Here is a 12,070-nt window from a genome sequence, read left to right on the forward strand (position 1 = left end):
CCCCCCCCCCCCCCCCCCCCCCGCACCTATGCCAGGCTGGGCTCCCCACTGCCACCTCCAGGTTTCCGGCTGCTGCAGGGGTGACCTTTGGTGCCCACAGGACATTTCCTCTGACCCCAGCAGCCTCCTGGGGTTCTGCACCTGACAGGCTCCCCTCACACTTGGTCCAGATCTTTGGTTTACCCTAAAGGTAGGCGCATACGTTCCATTTCACAGCCGCTCCGTATCCGGTGTGGGCTCCTGCCCTAGAAGACCACACACAGAGTGGGCACCAGAGCAGGTTCAGGCGGCCCCGGGAGGGCTGGTCCGAGTTGCGGGCGGGGCCGCTGGGGTTGAGCAGGCTCCCTGGATTGCTGAGGTCTTCCGTTAAGTGCCTACGTGATCGTTGCACTTGGACGTTATTTGGAAGCACTGTGTCTGTGAGTCATGGGCTGAGGGGCTGTGATCTCACTCCAGAGGCCAGAGGGGGCCTCAGGTGCAGCCACACACTTGCACATCTTCGACTTTCATTGGTTTTTGTTCAGTTTATTTAAAATTGCTCTATAATTTACCACTTGTGTGTATTTAACCCACTTGTGTGAAAAAAAAAATCTTTCATTATACCTTTGTTCCTAAATTTTGTGCTGTTTGAGTCTCTGTTGGCGGAAATACAAGTCCGTCTCAGCCCAGTGCCAGGCTAGCCCATGGGCAGGTCAGTGGCTGGGCCCTGAGGGGTGGGGGGGCCGGAGCTACTGTATCTGCAGCTTGGTGGCACCCCAGGAATAACCGCGGGCCCCGGTGGGAGTGTGGTCGGGCCTGGGTCCCTGTGTGGGCAGCGCTGGGCAGGGGCGAGCTCGGTCAGGCCGCCTCTTCTGTGCTGGATGCCAGACCTTGCCCTGTCCACAGCTGGCTCAAGGGTGCGTCTGTGGAGGTGGGCATCTGATCCAAACAGTTGTTTCCTGAGGTTTTGAGGAGGTAGATGGCTTAGCAAACATTTTACTCAACATGGGTTATTTCTTTGCTGTACGTGAAATCTCGGCTATTAAAAGCCTTCGTCAGTGGTGGAAGTAGATCCGTGCTGTACAGACCCTTCACCCAGGGTCCACGCGGTGAGTGACCCGAGGTAAAAGATGAACTTAGGGCACCCGGCTGGCTCAGTTGGAAGAGTATGCAACTCTTAACCTCGGGGTCGTGAGCTCGAGCCCCATGTTGGGTGTAGAGATTGCCTAAAATAAATAAAAATTAAAAAACAGAAGGTGAACTTGTCCTGTGAACAGGATTCCTTGGAGGAATCGCTGTCCCCTTGCGTGTGGAGTCCCTGGTGGAGGGCAGCTGGGCACCCTTAGGTCACCCATCGGGCGTGTGCTTCCCCGGTTGGCCCGGCTGAACGCCCGAGAGCAAGCCGTGCTGTGAAGTCTCATAATCCAGGGGGAGAAGCCCCCGACAGAGACGGGTCCTGCATGGACACCAGCGAAGCAGTCCTGGAGGGGTGCACGGCCGTCTCGGAGAAGGGCATTCCCAGCGTTTCTCCCCCAGGGAACGTCCCCAGGCAGCAGAGCGGCCCTCTGTGTGCCAAGGGCATCACCTCAGGCAGCCCGCTGTAGGGACGGCGCCCAGCGCCTGGGTTGTGGCCATGTGGGTACAGAGAACCGGCAGCTGGCCTGCGCCTCCCCTCGGCGGGCACTTGGTGTCTGGGGCAGTAAGGTGTGGGCGACTGGAGAGCAGGGCCCCTGTGGTGGTTTTCCAGGCAGCTCCCGTGCTCACTGGGGGGGTGTGGGGAGAGGGCACTGTAAGCAGAGAGCCNCTGGGGCAGTAAGGTGTGGGCGACTGGAGAGCAGGGCCCCTGTGGTGGTTTTCCAGGCAGCTCCCGCCCTCCCTGGGAGGGCCCATGGGGTGTGGGGAGAGGGCACTGTAAGCAGAGAGCCGGTTCCCTGACGCTGGACCCAAGCCCGTGGGGGCAGTTCCTGCAGAGCATGAGTTGGCTGAGACCCCAGGACTGGCGGGCCGGAGAAGCGGCTCTCGCTTCCTGCTTATCCTCGAGGGGCCTGGGGATGGGAGCAGGGCACGTGGTTCAGGCGAGGTCGGACCTGTTTGAGGCCCATTGCCATGTGGCTCCCCCATCCTGCTTCAGAGGCCCTCTGCCGTTGACCTGCCTTCAGTAGGACTGAGCCGGAGGCTGGTGCAGCTGGCAGTGCCCACACGGCAGCCGGGCAGAGGTGGCGCATTGCCGATGCCACTCTGGTGACACGCTTTCCGGTCCTCAAGAAGCAAACCGTCAGGATGCAGTTGATGGGAAGACAGGTCCCCAGCCTGTGAAGGGGGTCTGGCAGCTTGGGGGGGGGCGTCTTCTTAGCTGCCTTTCCTGACCTGGTGTTGGGTGCAGGTCACAGCCAGGGTTCCATGGGGCAGGGCACAAGGGGATCTTCTGCAGTGTGGCCCCCCTCAGCCCAGGCGTGGGGAGCTCACCAGCTGGACACGCGAGAGATGACGAACGAGCTCAGGCTTCACCGGAACCGGCCTCTCTTGTCGCTGGAGGTGACCGACCGCCTCTGCCTGAGCCAGGAGAGAGGACAGATGACCCCGGGCAGGCATCCTCACACCTTCCCCACCAGGCCTGTGGGACGGCTCAGCATTCCTGGAGGACGTCTGGGAATCGAGGGGTGCTCTGGAGGGCTCTTCCCCAGGACCGTTGTGCCCCGCCTTCCTCTAGGCTGGATCGCAAGCAGCAGTTCCTGCGGGGGCTAGCCGTGGCTCTGACCCTTCCTAGGCTTGGTCCACACCCGCTGAGGGGCAGCTGTCAGCCCACTCAGGCCCCCATCCTGTGGCGAATGAGTGCAGGGCTTGGCAGCTTGAGCTGGCCCTGGCGGACCCATTGCCTGCAGCCTGGAGGTGGCGAGCCACCGGCCCCTACTCTGCCCGGGGACCCGCCCACTGTTGCTCGGGTCCAGCCAAGGGGAGATCCCGAGCTCCCTCTCCTTGGGCTGGACAGCTGTGGAGGGAGCCGGCCCCCCGGGGGCTCCCCCTTGTGCGGACCTCCAGGTTGCAGAGGCCTGGGGGCTCCCCCTCCCTTGCCCCTGCTGGCTCAGGACTATCGGAAGCCAGAGGCCCGTTTGGGTGAGGGCAGCCCCTCAGGCAGTACGGGTTGGCCTTGTGCCCCAAGAAGAGGAGGGGGCAGGAGGACTGGGGGCAGCCTGGGCCACCCACCACGCCCTTGCTCTGAGGTCAGTCAGTCCCTCCTCTCAGTAGCCAGGCTCACCCCTAGGGGCGGGCAGTGCCCACGGCCAGAACAAGGCTGGGAGCCTGGTGGGTCAGCTGTCCTGCTTCCCGGGTCCTGCCTTTCTCAGGAACGGGGTCTGAGCCAGGCTTCGGGGCACGCACTGCCAGCACCCTGGGATAGGGGTTGCTGTGTCAGAGGGTCTGGGGGCCCGAGTGAGGTGGGTCACACGTAGGAAGGGCAGATGGGGCTGTTCATCCTGATGGAGGGCTTCCCTACCCTGGGCCACCACCCTGCAGGGGCTGGATGTGAGGTGCCAGAGCTTAGCTGGGAGGTAGGTGGGGTGAATTCGTGTTAACAGTTTCCAGGGTGAGTTGGCCCTCCTGGGGAAGGGTGGGGGCTGTTTCCAAAGGCAGGGAGCGCCTGGGGGAGGCGCAGCCCCTGCAGCAGCTTAACGCCCCCGTCCACGCCCCCGCCCCCGGGCTGGCCTGGGAGCCCTCGGCGCCCGCCTGCGGATGGCGGATCAGCCGAGGGTGAGCCCTCCCCCTTGGAGCTTTGGGGAGGAGGGAAGGGTTTATCTGGCGGCGGCGCGGGCCTTTGGGGGAGCAGAAGCGCATCTGCCTGTCCAGCCTTCCCGCCGCTGCTCCGGGCTCAGCTGTGTGCACATGCACTGGTGGCAGCCAGGTGCCCCCTGGGGCCGTGACCCTGCACGGGGGTCCTGAGCGCCGGCTGCGCTGCTGCCCCCATGAGCACGCCTGGGTGTCCCCGCTTGCAGCGCTGAGCCACCGCCGAGGTCCGAGGTCGGAGCTGCGGGCCGGCCGCCATGCACTGGGCCTGGGCCACCGTGACCCTCCTCCTCCTCCTCGGGGGCATCGGGGCGCGGCGGGAGCCCAGGAGGCTGCGGCAGCCCGGGCAGCGCCCTGAGCGCCCTCCCGCCACCACGTCCAACAGCGAGGGGCTGCCAGGCTCCCCCAAGGTACCGGAGGGCCGGCTGCACGTGGGTGTGGGTGTGCACGCCCTTTATAGGCTTCGGGGGGGGCCTTGGCTCTGCAGGCGTCCCCATCCTGTCTCCACAGAGTGGGACATGAATTTGGGCAGGATTTGCAGCAGCTGCTACCAGGGCAGCCGTGGGTCCCCCCAGGCCCAGGGCGAGGGGAGGGGGAGGGGGAGGGGGGCTTCCCAGGGGGTTACAGTGACACCTTTGAAGGCCCAGGTTCCACACGCTGCCATTTGGTGTGATTGCTAATTCAGGGGTGGGTGGGGAGGAGTTCCCGACTCCTCGCTGGGAACCTGGGTCCCCCACAACTTGAGTGGCTGGAGAGGCCAAGGCTAGCCCGGACCTTATGCTTCCTGGAGGTCCTTGCCGGGACCTCTCACTGCGTAGCCAGCACCCCCTCTGGCCCCTGCCACAGGCTGCATTCTGGTTATTGGAGTCCCTCTGGCCCCAGCCTGCCCCTGGGGTCCCCTCGGAGACGAAAGATCCCCTCACCTACCTCAGCCCTGGTCCTCCACCCTCTGGGGCCTAGTATCTCCAGAGGGGGTCTTGGAGCTGACGCCAGCAGCACAGGCCTGGTGGCTTCTTGCAGCTGCCCGCCTGGGGGCCGCAGGACTGGGAAGGGAGAGGCGGTTTCTGGGGCGGGTCCCCCACCCCCCAGCCCTCCCGCCTTTGATCCTGGCCTCCCGCCTCCCAAGGGCGTCTCTGCGGCGGCCAGCCAGGCTGCTCTCAGCCCACGCGGCCCGTTGGAGCCCGAGGCCCAGTGTTCCAGATGGGCGGGCTGAGCCAGAGAGAAGCGGGCTACCCGCAGCCTCTGGGGCAGGCGCGGGCGACGACGCACGGGGTCTTGAGCAATCCCGGCCAGTCACCCGGGCGAAGGTGCTTAGCGGCCGTTCGCTGCCCCGCCTGGCACGAGTCAGTCCAGGGACAGGCAGGAAAATCTCTCTTCCAGGAGTGGTCTCCGTGGGTGGGGGCTGCAGTGGGACCCATGCCCCGGACGCTGCGGCTCCTGCTCTTCCTGCTGGGGGTGAGCCCATCCTCCACTTGCCCCGGCCCCTTGCAGCCCTTGCCCCCAGGACACCACTGATGTGCTTGTGTCTCAGGGCTCCTGGGTCCCTCAGGTGTGGCCCGGGGGGCGGGGGGCAGCCAGGAGTTCAGGCAGATATCAAGATATGCAAGGAACCAGGACATTCTGAAGTTCTTCTTTTTTTTTTTTTTTTAATTTTTTTTTAATGTTTATTTCTGAGAGAGAGAGACAGCGTGAGCAGGGGAGGGTCAGAGAGAGAGGGAGACACAGAATCCGAAGCAGCTCCAGGCTCTGAGCTGTCAGCACAGAGCCCGACGCGGGGCTCGAACCCACAAACCGTGAGATCATGACCTGAGCCGAAGTCGGACGCTTAGCCGACTGAGCCACCCAGGGGCCCCCTTTTCTTGTTGTTTATTTTTGAGAGACAGACAGACCATGAGCGGGGGAGGGGCAGAGAGAGAGGGAGACACAGAATCGGAAGCAGCTCCGGCTCCGAGCTGTCAGCACAGAGCCCGATGTAGGACTCGAGCTCACAAACTGAGATCATGACCTGAGCTACAGTCAGACGCTTCACCGACTGAGCCCCCAGGTGCCGGACACTCTGAAGCTCTTGGTGTCCCTCTCTTCTCTGGGTGGGGCCCAGACCAGGGGTGGGAGGTCCCCACCCTATCCCGTCCCCCCTGGGATAGAGACCTGGTCGGGTCTGCTGAGAAGAGGCCCTGGCTTTCCCGAGTCAGGAGACAGCACCCGCCCCAGGAGCCTGGCTCTTGCCGTGGAAGGGCCTGAGGACTGGCTGATGGCCTGGACCCTGGGTCAGGCCGCTCAGCCTGCCCTGCCTGGGTCAGCCCGAAGAGAGCGGCCAGGGCTCTGCTGGCCCCATGGTGGTGGCTCTCTCCCAGCCAGGCCAACATCTGCAGTGTCCCTGCCTATTTTATGAGCTTCCTGTTTGAGCCTGGCATGCAGACTTCCTTGGAGACAGGCAGATTCTCTCCCCAGCCTACACCCCTTACTCGGCGGGATGTTCTCCTTCCTTGACTCTGGGGCTTAAGGGGCTCCTGCCTTTCCTGCCTGCCCTGGTGCAGAAACTGGACTTAGGAGGGGGTGACGGGAGGGGACGGGGCACGGTCTTAGGCTGCTCTGCTCTGGGCCTCCCAGCCCTTGCTCGAACAGTGCGGTGGACTGTCCAGCTGCGGCCTGGGTCAGAGCCGAGAGCAGGGCCCGCTGGAGGGCCGAGGCCGCCAGCTCACACACCCGATGTCCAGCACAAAGCGAGGCCTGCGCCGCTCCTCTCTCTGGTTCTGCATGGCTCTGGGACTCTCGAGAAGCCCCCCCAGAAAACTCGCTGCTGCTCTTTACTGCCCACCTTAGCCAGGGCCAGGCCTCTGCTGGGACTTGCGGGGCTGGCCTTGCCTGTACACAGGTGTGCCTTCTGCTTCGGAACAGGGTCCCGTGGGAGGGGATATAGTCACTCTAATACAGACCCCAAACCAAGGCGCCTGGACATCAGGCGCTGGCTTTCACAAAGGCCCCAAGCTCTTGTCCCGTGTCTCATCCCGCTCTGGGCCCCCAGGGGTGGCCTGCAGCACCCCGTTGCTGTTTTCCTTGTGTGTGCCCTGAGTCCTGCCCGAGGCGGCCGGGGCCCTGAGGTTCCTTGCTGTCTGCTGGGGGCAACGAGGCAGGACTCGTTAGCGCCCTGTGGCCAGCACACTAGCCCTGTCCCCTGGCCCTGCAGCCACCTGAGGCCCTGGGGCCTGAGTTCTCGGATGCCCACATGACATGACTGAACTTTGTCCGGCGGCCAGATGATGGGGCCTCGAAGAAACGGTGCCGGGGCCGGGACAAGAAGTCGGTGAGCCCCGGGGTGTAAACCCAAGAGAGGGTGGCTGTGGCTCCAACTAGGACCCTCACTGTCTCTTGCCTCCCCCCAGCGAGGCCTCTCTGGCCCCCCAGGGCCTCCTGGGCCCCCTGGGCCCCCAGGCCCCCCCGGTGCAGCAGTTAACCGGGAGGCCCTGTTGCGAGAGTTTCAGGAGATGCTGAAAGGTGAGGCCCTGTCCCCGATTCTTCCTGCTGGGCCCTGGGGTGGGGGTGGGGGATCCCCAGGTGCCTGCCTCACTTTTCCCCCACAGAGGCCACTGAGCGCCGGTTCCTGGGGCTGCTGGGCCCCTTGCTGCCTGAAGGGACAGGCGGGCGGGTGGCTGAGGCCTTCCACTGTGGACTGAAGGGCCCCGTGGTGGTGGACGAGAAGACCCTGGTGGAGCTGCACGGCTTCCAGGCTGTGAGTGGGCTTGGGGGTCGGGGGGCCCTGGTCCACTTGGGGTGTCTGGTCCGCTTGGGGTGTCTGCTGCAGGCCTCCCTCACACACCAGCATGGGCCAGCGGAGGGGGGGCGTGGTGCCGGGTCGGCTCCCCACCACCGAGCGGGGCTCTCAGCCAGCCCGGGACAGCCACCCAGTACGCATATGCGGGTGCAGGTGACCTGGGCCCCGGTTAGCAGGTCTCGTGTGCTGTGACTTCGGGTGGGGTCCGAGGTGGCCAGGAGGCAGGGATACCTTTCCAGGTGGGGGCTCTTGAGGGTTCACTGGAGCCTGTGCCCAGAGGCCCAGGTGGGCAGAGACACGTAGGTCACCCTCCGCCCCCATCTTGCCCACCTGGGGCCTGCTTGGCGCCTCCCCCAGGCTGGACGTGCAAGCTGAGGGCCCAGGCCCTGTAGCTGCCCCCCTGCCGTCCCTGCAGCCCACTGCCCAGGGCGCCCTCCTGCGGGGCTCCGGCGTGAGCCTGGCCTCGGGCCGGTTCACAGCCCCAGTGACTGCCATCTTCCAGTTCTCTGCCAGCCTGCACGTGGGTGAGTGGGGCCGGCCCCCAGATGCCTCCTTCTCCAACCCCACCTCCGGGGGGTCTCACCCAGGCCCATGCCCCACCCTCCCCCCGCCCTCAGCCGCTCCTGGGCCTGCATCTGGCCGTGTGTCCTGAAGCCCCCCAGCCCTCGCCCCTGCCCCTCTCTGCTCTGTCCTTCCTGCGGGCTGCTGCAGGCTGGGCCTGTCTCCACAGACCACAGGGAGCTGCAGGGCAGGGCACGGCCGCGGGCTCGGGACACAGTGCGGGCGCTCGTCTGCATTGAGTCCCTGTGTCATCGACACATGTGAGTGGGCCTTCCCGGGGGGCACCCTTAATGCTGGGGGGCGGGTCGCAGGGGGTGGTGCCCAAGTGTCGACTGCACTGTGTAGGGGGTGGGGTCCTGGCCCCACAGCCAGCTGTGCCCTCACCCTCGTCCTGCGGCGCCCCGTGCAGGTCCCTGGAGGCCATCTCGGGCCTGGAGAGTCGTGGCAGGCTCTTCACCGTGCAAGTTCAGGGCCTGCTGCACTTGCAGGTGAGGCTGCGGGGCTGGACGGGGTGGGAGGAGCCTAGACCCAGAGCATCGACCTGGCACTGCCCAGCATCAGCCAGGCGACCCCTGGGGCGGGTGCTGCGTGGTGGGGCTTGAGCTGCATCCTCCGTACATTCCCTCTGGGCAGGCGGGTGCCGTGGGTGGTGACGTCCACTGTGGGGTGTCTGCAGGCCGGACAGTACGTCTCCGTCTTTGTGGACAATGGCTCCGGGACTACCCTCACGATCCAGAGTGGCTCCAGCTTCTCCGGCCTGCTCCTGGGCACCTGAGGGCCAGACAGGGGCCAGGAGCAGCTGCTGGGCCTGTACCCCCCGCCCCGCCCCCGTCCTCTGCAAAACCTGTGGTCACAGCAGTAAAGAGCTCTCAGCCCTCCCCATCGCCTGGTCACTGTGTAGTCACGGAGGTGGGGGTGCAGGTGTGGCCCTGGAAGGACATGTGGCCTCACGTCCAGCCTTGGAGGCAGCAGTCTGTGGGCACCTGGAGGGCGGGGGGCCCAGACCTGTTCAGCACTAGAAGTCCCGGAAGTTGGTCAGATGGTGGCCGGATGCCTGCTGTGCCTGTCTGGGGTGCAAGGGCAAGGTGGGGAGCCCTTGGGAGGGCCATGTCCTGTGGAGGCAGGTGCAGGGAGCACACGGGTGTGTCCCACGCACAAGGTTGAACACGCGTGTGCGGGCCACCAGCGCCACGCGTGAACCCGGGGGCCACTCCTGCCCACTTCTGGGTGCTGAGTGCACATGTGTTTGCGGGGTGGGGCTGGGGCGGGGCCCAGGCCGGCAGGGCACCTCGCTAACTCCCCACCTCTCCTTGGTGGCTGCCACATCAGGTGGATGCAGACTCCAGGTGGGGTGGCCAAGGCCCCGCCTGCCGGTCCCGGGCAGGTCTGGGGCCCTCTATCCCTGCCCCATTCTGGCTCCAGCAAACCCAGACCAAAGAATGTAAATTGATCTTGGGATGTCTGGGCCTCTGTGGAGCTGCTGAGATACTATCTCTGGTTGGCACCTGGGTCCTCGGCAGGCAGCCCCCCCTGGGGCCCCTGACCCCTCCCCAGATGCCTGGGGGCTGGAGGTGGGGCTCGGCTCCGCAGCAGCAGGGCCTGAAGCCCCATTTCCAAGGCTGAGCAAGGAAGGGCCTCCTTCACCCTGCAGATGGGGGACGGGGGCGGGGGTAGGGCAAGGGCTCAGGGGGCCAGCGATAGGGAGTAGGGCAGGTAGGGGTTGGAGCCCCGAGGGCCGTTATCCAGACTTTCCTCCTGGGAACCCTGACCCTCAGCGGGGGGAGGGGGGAGGGGGGCCGGAGCATGGGAGGGACCCTCCCTGCAGCTGAGTAATGAGGCAGGAGAGCAGTGGTGCCGGGCTGGCGCCAGCCCATGCGGCAACGGGCTTGGCCGATGACCCGTCCCCACCTCTCGCCCTGGTCGTCCCAGGGTGGCGTCAGGAGCTGGGGGGCTGAGTGGGGGGTGTCTCTGCTTCACCGGCCTGGCCTGAATGGGGACCTTCTGGCAGCTTGTGGGGGTGGGGCGCGGATGCCTTTCTGGGGTCTCCAGTGAGAAGGTGGGGAGAGGAGCGGCACACGGGAGGCAGAGGCTTGGGAGGACGCGCTGTCCTCACTTCCGATTACTGAGGTCCGGTACCAGGCCGGCCAAGTCCGAGCTCAACATCCGTTTACAGAGGGGTAACAGCCTGTGGGCTGACCGGACTGCCCAGGGCACAGGGTGCTGAGAGAGAATGGCCAGCACCCAGCCCGACTCCCAGCCGTGCCCAGGGCCTCGCTTCATCCAGGAGCTCTGAAGGTCCTTCAACACCAGCCAGTCAAACCCCCCTGCCCACCAGCCTGGTCCAGGAGGGGGCTGGTCTCACCATATCCAGACCTGCTCTGGGGGCTGTGATGACAGAGATGGAGACCCAGGGCCTGCAGAGAGTGACAGACAGGGGATGACAGATGAGAGGCGAGGACAAGGATGAACCAGGCCACCCCCTTGGAGCCCACAGTGGGCAGGTGGCCAGGGCCAGGTTGTGGCGCCCGACTGCTCTGGGCTCCCGGTGTGTCTGGTCTTCCTCCCCATTTCTGCCACCCTAATCAGAGGTCATTAGCCACTTAGCTGTAGTTCCCCCGGAAGGTGCTGTCTCCAGCTGAGCCTCCATGGCTGAGGGTGTGGGAGCTAAGGCATGGGGGGCCGGGTGGGCTGTCACGACTGCCAGTCGGCAGCGAGAACTGTGAGTTGAGGTGGTCGCAGCGTTCAGGCCCCAGGCTCAGACAGGCCCCCGAGGGCACAGGCTGGACCCCCAGTGTGAACAAGGAGCCAGCGCAGGACGAGGCTCCCAAAGGCACACCCTGGACCCAGCTGCCTCATTTTCTCTCGTCTCTCTTGCCTTCGGGAGAGCCCGGGAACAGCCCTCACAGATACAAAGGGAAGCAGTCTTCTGTCGAATGGAGATCAAGATCCTTAAGTAGCTGGCTTTGGGACCTACTTCAGTGGAAGCTTGCTGCTGTATTGCCTTCAACCCCAACTGTGGTGTTTGAAAAGCTCCCTGGGCCCTTGGGAAGGGTCTGGAGTCCCCTAAGTGCCCCCTTGCGGGGGTGCCCAGCCTGAGCAGGGTTCCAGGGAGTGGGAGGGGCTGGGAGATGGGGCCTCTCTGGTCTCGCAGCTGGACTCTCGGGGGAGGGGGCTGAGCGTCTGGCTGGAGCACATAGCTCTAGAGAGCCTCAGGTTGACGATTGACCCCAAGCCCTGCCCAGGAGCCGTGGGAAGTAATGGGCTGAGCTCACCGACCTCTTTTAGGGCTCAGTCCCAGAACCTCCATCTGAGCCAGGGGCTTGCCAGGCAGGGCTCTAGGCCCTGCTGTGCTAGGTAGGGGTTCCTGGGACGGGGCATGCTTCCTCTGGCTCCCCCAGCCCTCCACTGGCCAGATCCCCGGTCTTGGTCCATGGCCTGGCCGCACCTGACTGGCCTACCTTGGGGCACTGGGGGTGGGGTGTCTCAGGGTTGGGTCATAGCCTGCCCTCCGGTGCCCTCCATGTGCTGTGTGGTTTGAGCGCAGACAGGAATGTGGGCATCTGGTTCAGAACAGCTGGAAAGTCCTCTTGGGCGCCAGGAGCAGCCAGGCCCCAACCTAGGCCCGTGGCAGGAGGCTGAGGGGCCAGGGTGGGGGCTTGTGGCTATGAGTGAGAAGGCTGCCTGTCCCCTCTCCCCACGATCCTCTCTGTGGGGGCTGTGGGGTCAGACAGGATAGAGGCTTCCGGAAGAGCACCCCCCCCCACCCCCCGCCGCCACCAGCCCAGGCCCTGGGATACCTGGAAGAGTGTGGACTTTGGGAGACAGCCAGGACAGGCTGGCTCTTTGTGGCCAGGGCCCAGCTTTGGGGTGTGACTTCACCCCCTCAGGTTGGGCCTCGGGCTGGTGAGGGGGAGGGCTGCTCTAAGGGCGGCTGCTTTTCCTCTGAGCACACCTGGAAGGTTCTCACATCCAGATGGG

General features: G+C 65.1%; 1 protein-coding gene across 1 annotated transcript; it reads left to right on the forward strand.

Annotated features, from left to right (window-relative positions):
* Window positions 1-3,811: 3,811 nt before the first annotated feature.
* C1QTNF12 (C1q and TNF related 12) lies at window positions 3,812-8,957 on the forward strand. Its single transcript, XM_039248433.1, is given in 8 exon segments — window positions 3,812-4,169; window positions 6,947-7,063; window positions 7,143-7,254; window positions 7,341-7,489; window positions 7,947-8,055; window positions 8,262-8,352; window positions 8,502-8,580; window positions 8,769-8,957. Coding segments are annotated over 8 exon segments (909 nt in total). The 5' UTR covers window positions 3,812-4,016; the 3' UTR covers window positions 8,868-8,957.
* Window positions 8,958-12,070: the final 3,113 nt, after the last annotated feature.

The sequence above is a fragment of the Hyaena hyaena genome, unplaced genomic scaffold (assembly GCF_003009895.1).
Source record: "Hyaena hyaena isolate Hyena2069 unplaced genomic scaffold, ASM300989v1 scaffold_308, whole genome shotgun sequence".
In the NCBI taxonomy this organism is placed as follows: domain Eukaryota; kingdom Metazoa; phylum Chordata; class Mammalia; order Carnivora; family Hyaenidae; genus Hyaena; species Hyaena hyaena.